At 34.2% G+C, this 12,487-nt stretch overlaps 1 protein-coding gene across 1 annotated transcript in view; it reads left to right on the forward strand.

The window, feature by feature from the left end:
• DPY19L1 (dpy-19 like C-mannosyltransferase 1) overlaps positions 1-12,487 on the forward strand; it is a 51,825-nt gene that overhangs the window by 17,674 nt on the left and 21,664 nt on the right. Inside the window, exons 8-12 of the mRNA XM_074900812.1 lie at positions 2,272-2,329; positions 5,906-5,997; positions 8,054-8,153; positions 9,424-9,501; positions 11,468-11,554. Of these exons, the coding sequence (XP_074756913.1) occupies positions 2,272-2,329; positions 5,906-5,997; positions 8,054-8,153; positions 9,424-9,501; positions 11,468-11,554 (415 nt within the window). The remainder of the gene's footprint in view (positions 1-2,271; positions 2,330-5,905; positions 5,998-8,053; positions 8,154-9,423; positions 9,502-11,467; positions 11,555-12,487) is intronic.

Consider the following 12,487-nt stretch of genomic DNA (forward strand, 5'->3'; position numbering starts at 1 on the left):
CACTTTCTTATCATTATTTCCCAAGCTTGCATGTGTTCTCATGTCTGTGCTCACTGTACTCTGTAATGAGCTTGTTCAAAGAGTTAAGCTAGCAGAAAGCTTGTTGTTTTTGTTGTTTAGCTTCCTTAACCAACTTTCCCGTAAGGTTAGAAGATTACCAGACATGGTATGCCTCTGCCCTAGCATGCTGTGTATGGTTTCTGGTTATGTGAATGCACTGTGGAATCTTCTTATATCATGCAAGTTAGACTCAAACTCTGGAGCATTCTCTGTTAAGATAACTGAAGCAATATGGTTAGAACTCATGCTATTTTTTAATTTGTATGGACAAAGGAATGGCATTTGGTTGATAAGTGCTTCATGCAATTGTAAGATTCCACTTCACCCCAACCTTCCCCACCTCTCTATTCTTGTAGTCAAGGGACAGAATACTTGAGCTGACTGTCAAATACTGCATCTTAAGGAACTACCAGCAAATTTCCCATATCTCCTTCTGACAGTACTTTTTTCAGTTTTTGTTTCTTTCATGTTAATAAGCAATGAATTACAACATTTCCCCAGATGCCTTTAAGCTTCAGTTTACTGTACCCAGGGAGTAAAGAGTAGTTCTTTCAGTATTCCAGAGCTGACTCTACTAGACAAAGTGTAACTGTTTGGGTCATCTGCAACACTTTAAAAATTACAAATTATTTATTAAATTTAGATTATCCTATATTAAACATGGGGGAAGTAGATTCTAACTGAAGGGCATGTACTTCACCAATTGTGGTATGGTATGGGAGTTTCAGTGGAGTTATCCTTTTATGTTGTCATAGAAAGTTTTAACTACTGTATGTTCTACGTGATAACATTGCATTTATTAGAAGATAACCAGTGTAACTCAACACTACACATAACCCTGTGTGAAATAGGCTCTATTTGCTTTCTTTTCTTTAAAAGATACTGACAAGGTACATTTCCCTATTCTGTGATACGGATTTACTGATCTTTTGTCATGTGGTAAAACAGTGATCCCTTATAGAAGCTGATAGCTCTAAAGCATTCATAATACAACTAACGTGTAGCATAGACCTTGAATTTTGTTTCTGGTTGTGGGTGTTTTTTGCAAATTTTTAGTCTGCTTTGTTTCTAAGACTAACATTTTTTTAATATTAAGCACATATTTTAGCTATTTTGGGTTTCAGTGTTGATGCTTTTAGAATTTGTGGAATGAAAGGTTGAGTTTTATGTGAGAGAATACACAATTCCTGGAGATTGTTTTAGCACTTAGTTGATACCTGTAATCCTCAGATTGTGTACCTAGAACTCACTCATTCTGTTTGACTTGTATATTAGTGATGGATGAAGGACCTGAGAGGATCTGAGGTTTGTTTACTTTTTTTAAAGAATCTTAACAGCTGGCTGATTCTTTTGTTTATTAGAAAAAATTGTATATTCTGTCATTCATAGTAGTAGTGCGCTTGTGTGCACAAAAAGTGTTCTTTGCTTTATATCACAGGACGAGTAATTACAACTCTAATCAAACATAGGAATCTTATATATTGCTGTTTTGAGAGGGGATAAATCTAAGTAATATCTTTGGTTTCAGTGTTGACTCCATGGTGCTAATTATTCAACAGGTGAATTTGATTGGTTTAGAAATGTGTAAAATTCCTTAAGTTAAGGGCTTGAAAAACTCTCATGTTAACATCACAGTATTGCACATAAGAATTAAATTGTGTCTTGCATCGACCATGTCACTAATTCATTTCTAAATACATTTTTTGAACTTGCTTGATTTGATTACTCTAAGATAGTCCTAGATTCAGGTGAAAATTCCCTGTTGGGCAGTTTAGCATGCAAATTATGCTCAACATCTTAGGGAAGAAATAGTCCATTTATATTGCCTGGTGTTTAGGGAAGAAAAAAAAGGTTTGGCACTTTTCAAGACCAAGCTCTGGGTATAGCAGATGAAGCAGCAGATGTAATGATCTAAACCAAGGTTTGTGAGAGTGGAATAACTGTTTTCCAAATTATTTACATTAAAATTGGTCTTCTGCAGTAAACAGCTGATATATGAAGAGTAGTCTGCTCTGGAATAAATATTAGCTGACTAACTAGTTTAATATTGTATGTACAGTGTAGATTGCTTTCCCCTCATGCTTGAAAGCATTCTTACCACACCCTCCACACTCCCCAACTTAGTTGTACATAAGTGCCGCTTCACATTTTTGAAGCAGCATTGACTGTTACGAGATTCTGTTGAACCTATTTTTCCTGGTTTTTTTACAGTGGGAGTCGTCTAGGAGGCCTTGTTACCGTGATGTGTTTCTTTTTCAACCATGGAGAGGTAGGTCTCCCTCCCCAACCACACCCCTCTCCCCCTTTTTTTTTTTTTTTTTTTTTTAAAGTTTAAGCTAATTCTTATTTCAACAAAGATAGTGATGTTGCTTATCTATTAGAGGATGGATTTAAATGGAATAAGACATTATTGAAAGCAAAATAGGCCATGACTTGAAAATGTATAGCACAGTCCAATGTGTCAACATATATGTTAAAAAAATAATAATTCAGAAAGGAAATACATTGTACAGTGGTCCTGAGATTGGAATCTTAGTAGCACAATGACTCAAGTTTCAAAACATCAAAATATTCTATTTTTGTGCCTATTCCAGACATAACTGAGCTATATGTACCATATGAACAAGCTTCAGAAATGGAGGAGGTTTTCTTCAAATTGCTATGCATTTTACTGGAAATTCATGAATACACAGGCCCCCCCCCCCCCAAAAAAAAAAAAAAAAAAAAAAAAAAAAAGGCAAAGAAACCTCTGTAGTACTGATATACTATGGCCAGGATACACAGAATTTACAAACTGTATATGTGTATAGAGAATTCCAATGATGGACTTCTTTAGTAAGCTGCATTACAGGGTGGGAAAAAAAAAAAAGAAGAAATTGTAACTTAAAACATCTCCCTGCATCCCCAACTAATGCTATTCATGTCACTGTGTTATATTTTGGAAGAAAACTCATGGCTTTCATTCTGATACTCTTGGGCAGAGTTTCTGGGGGTTTTTTAATGTTCATTTTATGTATATAAATGTTTGTTTTATTTTACTTGAAATGCAGCTGTACTGTGAAGATTTTCTAGATGGAAACTAGCTAACTTACAATTTTGTTAAGAAAACAAAACATAACTTTAACCCTTATTTTACTGAGCTGAACTTGATAGAAAACTCGGAGTAGGAAGAATATGTAGTTGCACATAACAATCAAAGAGGCTTCTATTCATAGTGAGCTTTGACAGTTACCTTACAAAAACAAAACTGGTGTGATGAAATAGCTATTTTATTTTTAAGTTGCATTTGAAATGTTTTTCTCTAAATATCCTTTGTGAAGAATTTTCACTAATGGATGTTAACTGCCTGGTCCAGACCCGGTAAACACTAGTTTCTAAACTTTTTTTGGTGCTTTAAGGGGGTGAATATGTGGGTTTCTGGTCTTAATGGCGTTCTGAAGTGAAGGGATATCCTTTGCTAGGAAATACTGATTGGAGTACACACTGTTTTGCCAAGTGTGAAGGTGATAAAGTGTAACTTCAGAAGGGAACAAGTTGAAAACTTCAAAGACAGTGGTAGCAATAATGAAAAGAAACATTTATTTCGCTATGACACAGGCAGTTCTCTTATCCATAGGAGACTCTGTAGGAGAGCTTGTGTCTCTCTGTGGATGACTTGACTTGGGGGAAAACCACAGATAATGTGTGTATTTTGGAGAATGGTATGAAATTAGGTCTACATTAGCTCTACACTGATGTAGTCTGGGCTTAGGTAGAGCTCAAGTAGGGTGACTGATTCAGGCTCAGCTGTATGGATTTCTGGAGAGCAATAGGACTTGCAGAGGTGCAGTGTTAGATCTCAGCTGGCTCTTTGCATTTGTACTGTGAGTAATGAAATAACACAGAGAGCTGTGAGATTGTTGTGTATATAGTTATGGTAATATATGTAGTTACATGTATGTAGGTGGTCTAGTTTCACTGTGTGTACTGTTGAATCACATTCCGGGAGTGAGTGTGTACACTTATGTGTATAAAAAACCTATTTAACTCTTTCATAGGCCTTTGATTGTGTGAAATCATCTTGCATGTGGTTCAACACTACTTAACAGTGGAGCTAAGCCAGTTGCTAAAAATTTGCTTTCCTTTTCTGGAGCCATAGGACTGAGCTACATGAGTAAGCCTGGTCTGAGAGTGTTGGTATCTCAGATGTAGTGCTGTGTAAAAGTGGTTAGCCTTCTGGCACTGAGCTAATGATCCTAAAGCAGTATGTTTTTATTTGCATTTGCTTGTGCTACTGTGTTTTAATGATTTCAAGGTTAGACAGATCTGATGTATTTATACCTGCAGCAAAAGTTCGTTTACAGCCTTGATAAATCATCCACAGATGATTGAGTTTGGTATTACATTCCAAACATAGAAAAATAGCATAGGCTTAAATTAGTCAATCCACTTTTAAGGTAATGCTTCCTTTTTATGGCTGTATATGCTTATAATTTCTTTCCTGTCTTTATCTTCTCTAGTATCAAAAGATTTGGTAAATCAAATGTTGATATAGTCTTGAAAAATAATCAGACTACAAAGCTTTAGAATAATCATGATTATATTTATTTCTAATAAAAATACTTTAACTAATCATATTTGTGCAGTCAGCTGAAGACAACACATTAGTATTCATATATTTATGAAGGGCTTGTTTTAATGGTAGTCAGGGTGCAGCTTTTCCAGAGAGTGCTTTTAGACAGCAAGGACTGTTTGACGAATGTGGATGGGCTTCTGTACTTTGCATTTATTTTTACACTATTAATTTAAAATATTTGTGAAATACCAAGACAATAAGCAAGGAGATTTATAATTTCGATTCTAGTGACTTCTTTGGTAAAACAGTATTTTAAAAAATGGTTTTAAGATTATAGGAAGTGGAGAAGGAACATCCTAGCATCCAAATCCTATAAGCTTTCATAGATTTATTATGGTCCATGTTAAGATGAACTGTGGTTTTGTCCTGTAGTTTTAAAGAACCTACTTCTAATTTTGAGTACAAATCTACTGATAGCCATTTTGAAACTTTTTGTTTGTATGTCAGAGTTTTCCTGTAAAGTTATAATTATTTTTTTGATGGCCAGTGCCATCTGCAAGCACTTTATAAAGAGCTGAATATAAACATTGGAGATGACAGTTATAGCTGAGCCATTTGCCATGAACCCCAAGAAATTAATGAAAAAGATACTCAGTTGACTTCATTGTATTATGCTTTGCTTTATTAGGGTTAAAGAGCAAAGTAAGTGTAAGTATAAGCTATGTAAGTGCTTGATTTTGTGTATTCAATTTTATTGGCCTGTTTTGGAGGGCAGCGTTATATTTTATATTTATGTACTGTCGCTAGTAGAAGTGTGAAATGTTTATAATCTAGAGAACTCTAGCGTAATGAAGAGTATGTTGGTTTATCCTTCAGATCCTCTCCCCACACACTTTCTCCGTCTAAGTATGGCAAGTCACTGCCTGAATGTGAGCATGGTTGTAGTTACCTGAATGAGTTGTTAATCTCAGCAGAAGCAGGAACAAGCAGCTGCTGTCCTGGCTTTTTTTCTTGGATGTTCTCTAGCTGTCACATTTCATTTTGGAAAAGCAGTGATCTATTTTAATTAAACAGTGCGTCATAGATCTCAAGTCTGGAAGCCACTTTCTTTTTCTTCCTCTTTTCTGCTTCCTGGCTTGTTTTTTTTTTTTTAGTTTGTGAGTAAAATCTCATGTAGCTTGGTTTTTGCTTTATTGAAGTATCTGTGGTCATTCATTTTGAAATACAAATGCATTGTTTAATGGAAATGTAGCAGCAAGTTTTATCATCTAACGTAGTTCTTATTTTTAGTGCACTCGCGTGATGTGGACTCCACCTCTTCGTGAAAGTTTCTCATACCCATTCCTTGTGCTTCAGATGTTGCTTTTGACCTATATTCTCAGGTACCTCTCCATTTATCCTTATGTCTTCACAGTGATTTAAAAAATGGAATGTCACAGGACATTTATTTAAATGCATTTGTTTAAATATTTATTCAAGTGCCTCTGTGTGCCATAGCGATGGTATCATTAACATAGAAACTTTCCTGTGACTGTTACATTGCAGACTCTGCACCTGTAGAACTGCAGTATATTGCTCACTTATTAAAAGGAAAAACTTTGCAACTTGAAGACATGCTTAAAATAAGAGTCCAAGTTACTGTATTGGCAAATATGTATCTAAACTAAAAATCAGAATTTTTGGTTGATGTCACTTTCTTCCCATGAGAAACAAGTTGATACTCTGTAAACTGGTTTTGTCTCTCTACGTTGGTTGCACTTGGAATAAGCCTATGCTATGCAACAGAGGATGCTATAGGCACCCTAAACTAGTATGTTCTTGCAGTCTTCTATAACTAGTTAACAAGGCTAATTAACTAGTTCAATGATTTAGAGCAATCTAATTGCACTGATGCAGGGATGATCCTGAGTTCATTAGTCCTCCTTTACCGTGGCTGTTTCTGGCTTGCAACATGATTATGTTACTGTCTTGCCTCTCTTTTGAAAAATAAGCCTGATCGTTTTTACTTGAGGGCTTTTCCACAAACTCTGTGGCATCAGATTTCCAGTATATTTATGATTTAGCTGAACTTTGTACTTATAACCACAGATTTTCCTTTATTAGGTCATACTAATTTGTAGTATTGATGATTAAACCAAAAATATTTTGTGCTTGTCACTAACTTGGGGTTTTTAAGTGAGGAAAAGATACAAGCTGTCTAGAAAAATATTTTGAGGCATAAGTTTGTAGAATGATTGCTAGATTTCAAATTAGAAAGACACCTGTTCATTTAATGCTAAATTGTGAGGTCAAACAAAAACCAAGGAAATGACACTTTTAAGTTAGGGTGATCAGAGCACATATATTCTGTACCTACAATTATGACACTTCTTGATTAGATAGATTCACCACTGTTCTTCAAACCTTGGTACATAAAATAGTACTTGGGCTTGCTTACCTATGAGAAGTAGGTATTTAAGCGTTTCAGAGAGAGGTTCCAGAAAGGGGCTAAAACATTTGAACTTTCTGTTTCTCAGTTATAATTCCTGCTTCAAGAGCAACTCTGTTTTATGTGTAACAATATTCCAATAAAATATAGGAACTGTCTTTGAAACAGAGACTAGAACTTAAATTCTCCTATTATTTGTATCATTTCTATCACATTTGTATAACGTATTACTTAATACATTAGACCTATGCTCAGCATGAATAGAAGTTAATCTTGAGGCTTTGTAAAAGAAGATGAATAAAATTTTACAGAATTTGAGTTGGCTGCAATCTGTTGGGTTTGGGTTTTTCAGCAGAACTTTTATGGTGTCTTCATCTGTTGGAGGCCACTTAATGAAATTTGGCACACGACATTTTTCTGAAGTGAACTCAAAGCTAACACAGGATTAAATAAATAACACTTACAGCAGGACATAGAGAATGGGCTGGTTTTAGTTAAAGATGAATTTCATGTATTTGTCATTCATTGTCTCCTGCCCTGAAACCTCACTCAGGATTGCTAGCAGAAAGTTGTAGAAAGTAAATACGGAAGATATGTGAGGAAGAGGAGTGAAATCACTTTCAAATGCCGACTGTTCTGTGAATAGTTGTGATCCCAGCTGAAGTGGAAATGGTTGTGACCTGACTGTAGAGTTGTTACAACAAGGTGGACCACCTCACGTGACATAGGTTGGCCTGCTATATTACATGCTGCCAGGAGAAGACTTGTTTGGTGATGAGTGACTCCTCAAGTAGTTAAGACACATTAAACATCAGAACTATTGTTTTGGGAAACTGGTGGAAAAGACATATTAAATTTACTTGAGCAGTGTTATTTGTAGTTGATCGATATTGCTAGCTAACTTCTGAGGTAATTTTGTTTTTATTGCATTCTCTATTGTACTTTTCAATAATATGCAAACACCTGTGTAATTTTACTTACTGATGCCTATTCTGTCTCTTTTTCCCAAGGATTCCGAATATTAATACAGGAAGCTTGATTGCACTGTGTGTTTCTAATATCTTTTTCATGCTTCCCTGGCAGTTTGCTCAGTTTGTTCTTCTAACACAGGTAAGACCATATTTGCCTCTTTGTCTTTTCTAGGCAAACTGACTGCTTTGTATAGACAGTTATTGAATTCACAATCATACTGATTATTTCCTTTTAGCAGATTTCACTCTCGCTCTCAGGAAAGATTCACACCATTTATCACATCAATATTTTTCTAGTCTTAAATTTAAAAGTTGATCATTTACACTACTCAGTATTCTGTTTCCAGGACTAAAAAATGTACTTTTCCCTTAAAAGCAGGCTCTACCCTAAGTTTAGTACATTAGAACAAGCTCAGAACAAGAAAAAACTTTGTATATTGAAGTAAAAAAATAAAGAAGGCATTGATCTTGCATCTTTTTAGGCTATTCCAAATTTTTAAATGGAGCAATGTTTGCATGGCATGTAATACCTGGCATGATTTTGCATGATTTCCCATTTAATTTTGATGAGCCTGTGAGTAGTGACATAATCTTACTGTCTGAGAGTTTGGACAGTTGAAATGACTTTTAGTTAGTGTTGAAATATAGTAGATGCTCATGTGAGCAGTAGGCTACGGTCATACAGCACACTTTTTTGGTGTTTAAATTGATTGAAAAGTAGCCTGTTGATTGAAATCCATCTATGTCTCCATATTTTTTCACTTGTCTGTCTTACTTGAAGCAGATATTACTTGGTTTGAGTTGATAATTTTGAACAATCAATATGTGCTGTGGTATGCAAGTTTTCTAACTGCAGAAGAAGAAACCATTAAATTCTGTGAAATATTGTGAGAAACTCATCACTATAACCTGTTTAAGATGCTGGGCCTGAAATTGGAAATAAAAGGTTCAATTCATAATTTCATTAATTTCTCATGTGACTTATAGCAAGCTGTCTAATGAAAGAATCTCATTTTCCTTAGCAGCAAACTATGGATGTTCTCATACTTTGCTGAAAAGTTAAGGTTAAATAATGTTACTGAATGGGTTTGTTTTGTTTTGTTATTTTTATTAAAATCTATGGGTGAAAGATGATATGTTAGTGCTGTATTTTGGTGACTTGCATTTTTATAAAGCATATTTTCAAATTTTTGTTAAATATTTAAATATGTTTGATAGTTGTTATTCGGAGCACCACAGTAGGTTTTTTGAAAGAAACCATTATGAAATGCCTAAGTATTTGTTTAGCAAAAAAGTAGCAATAAAAGTTAATTATTGTTTGAATAATCTCTTTGTATGAATGTGTATTCTGCTAGAAAGAGTGCACCACTGCAAATTGTTTTAATTTATCTTTTCATTTTTGATTCTAGATAGCTTCATTATTTGCTGTGTGCATTATGGGTTATATTGACTCCTGCAAATTACAGAAGATACTCTCTGCTCATATGGTAATACTTTTTTTAAAAAACTTGAATCCCCTCAAACAAGTCAAAGCATTAAAGGAGGCCATTTGTGTAAAGCGTTTTCCTTAGTTGCAAGGTGGTTGAAAAGATGCAATAATACCGGACAGAGGAGCCTGGATTCAAATATTTGATCTTATGTGTATTGATGTCACAGTGTCAGAAACTAGGATCCCTGTGGTGCACAGGAATTTTTGAACCCCAGAAAAATTATCAACCTAAAGAATTTGTAGAAGTACTTGCCTCTCCTTTCTGTCTCTATTCATTCCATGGACTTGAAGATACTGTCTCAACAGATTAGAAAACAAGTAATAGAGCATGAGTAATAAAAAGTTGAAAAGTCAGCTTTCACCTCATGCCATAGATTAGCAGAAACAAAATAGTGAGATATTAGTATGTCAAAATTAGAGAATAGACATGTCTTTGAAGGAGAACTCCTCCAACTAAAATTGGGTTTTGAAGACAACTGTAGTCTTGACCATGCAAAGATGTTGTAGTTGAACTATTTGGAGAGATATTTAGAAAGGGAGGACAAAGAAAATAAACTATTAAACTATTAGTCTGAGGAAAAACTATTTTCTCAAAAATGGGTGAGAAAGCAAAGGAAGGAGATAAGTAAAAGGCATGTAAGTTTCTCTGTAATATATCTGATTTTCATTTTTAAAGTTAAGATAATGATCAAGTTTTTCTACCAGGAGTTTTGCTATTTGAAGCGAGATTATAGTTTGAAATATACAGGAAGATGTAAACTTTTTTGAAGAAATACAGTTGTCTTTAAAAATATATTTTTGCTAAAATTGTGCTATGCAAACTCAGTGGGGAAAAAAGAGAATGTTTGCCAAAGATAAGAAGCTTTGATCTTAATTGTATTTCATATGTTTTCAAACATATTTTGAAATATGCAAATGATAAATTTAAGGGCAGTAGTAAGTTCTAGGCATCTATGATATAAACCTGGGATGCCAAATGCTTGTTCCCAGTCAGACTTACCAGTAAAACTTGCAAACAAACATTTTATCTTGCTTTAGTAATTTTTTGACAGAAGCAGGGTGAAATATTTAAGCCTTTTGGTTTATGTTAGTAGCTATATCATAATTTTGGTGCCAAAGTGTCATAAAAACCCTATTTTCAGATAGATAAACAATCATGTTATATTACAGAGAAAGCTTAATGATGCTGGGTAAACTGCCAATCTTTGTTTTGTGGTGTTTTCAATTTTTGCTCCCTGCCACTTTTCTGTGGAAAATGAAAGTCCATGTGAGGAGGTGAGTAGAAAAGTCTGCATAATTTACAAATAGCTACATTATTTTTCTTTATTGTTGGGTATAGAAGACAGTGATTGATCATTGATTTTGCTCTCCAAGTTAGAAAATTCAGCTTGCTTGCTATTAAAAAGAAAGCACAGTAGGAGATCAGGATGGTAGATAAAAGTTGTATTTCAGCCTTGACTTTCAACCTCATTTAGTTAGGTGCATATGATCAGTCACAGTTCTGCTTCCTTGACTTTGATTTGGTGATGATTATATTTTAAATAGATGGTTCTCAGTTTGGAAGAAAGAGACAACAAACATTTTATTCAACATTTTTGTTTGCCTAGGATTCTGAAAGATAACAAACAGGATGGAGAAATAATACCTTAATTTGAAAAAAAAATGAATGTGGTAGGAATAACTTAAAAATATAGCTGCTTTATCACATGAGTTAGTTCTATGATAAAATCTTTTTGTCTATAAGTGTTTTTAAAATACAAATTAACATAATAATATACACTTGTCTACCTGTTGCCATTAAGTCTTTACAATCACTGTTTGCAGAACAAGTCTGTAAGCTTGAGTATCAAGCTTGCACTTGCTGTGAAGTAGGTGTCTTTAAAGCTGTTGACACAAGGTAATTTCTATACTTGCGCAATTCTTACCTTTTCTATTTTAAATTTAATTTTTTTTTCTTCTTTCAGGTATCTCTTGTAGTGTGTTTTATTCTGATGTTTGGTAATTCAATGTTGTTGACATCGTATTATGCTGCATCTTTAGTAGTTATCTGGGTAAGTTGTTTAAGAAAAAATCATATGCTAAGAGTGTAATGCTGTACTGTTATTTATGTATTGATTTAAAATGTGAAACTGCAGCATTTTCAGCTAGTTGAGGTATCTTTCACATGACAAAGAGAATTAGATCTTAAAAGAGATCTGGAGAATGGGTACATACTAATTTAAAAAATTGTATTTTTACACCAAGACCTCTTTATAAGAGAAATTCAGTTAAGGCTCAGTTCTCTTGTTTTCATAGCTTTCTTCTTTTCATAAAAATATAAAATTTACCACATATGTATTTTTGACCAGACTAATTGTAGAACAAGAGCATGAGCAAGGAGGAGTTTGTTTTAAATGTTTCTTTATTGATTGTGAAACTGCAAATGCAGAACAAATGACTAAAACATACATGACAATGGTTTAAGACTGTTTGAAGCTGCTGAGTCATACTGCCATGTTAGTGAAATTACTCACTGAAGACTCATCATCTCATCATTCACTATTTTAATTTTTCTTTAAATAGGAAAAGCAATGGCCAACCTTTTTGAGTTTCTTATAGTTTCTCTTAAGGGATTTATGTACGGCAGAAATAGGACATCAGATTGTGTGAACAGATCTAAGTTTAGCATACTATAAATCATCTCCATTTCTGATTCTTTTTGTCTCTCCTAGAAGCTTGGGCTGAGTTCAGTGATTATTTTTTTTTTTCTTTTTTTTCCCCCCTTTTGTTTATATTTGTCCATCAGCAAAAAAGTGGTAGTTTCTCACTGATGCTAACAGTAAGCTGCCTTGGCTACTGGTATTTGATGGTAGTATAGTCTGCTTATTACAAACCCACTCTAGTTTTTGTAGCAGCTTTTGTACTTATATAGTAAGTAGAGGTGCATTGAGTTTCTTGCCTATTTTCTGCTTTGGAATGAATATTTATTGTTTCTCATCTATTTG

Source organism: Athene noctua, chromosome 2 (genome assembly GCF_965140245.1).
Source record: "Athene noctua chromosome 2, bAthNoc1.hap1.1, whole genome shotgun sequence".
Classification (NCBI taxonomy): domain Eukaryota; kingdom Metazoa; phylum Chordata; class Aves; order Strigiformes; family Strigidae; genus Athene; species Athene noctua.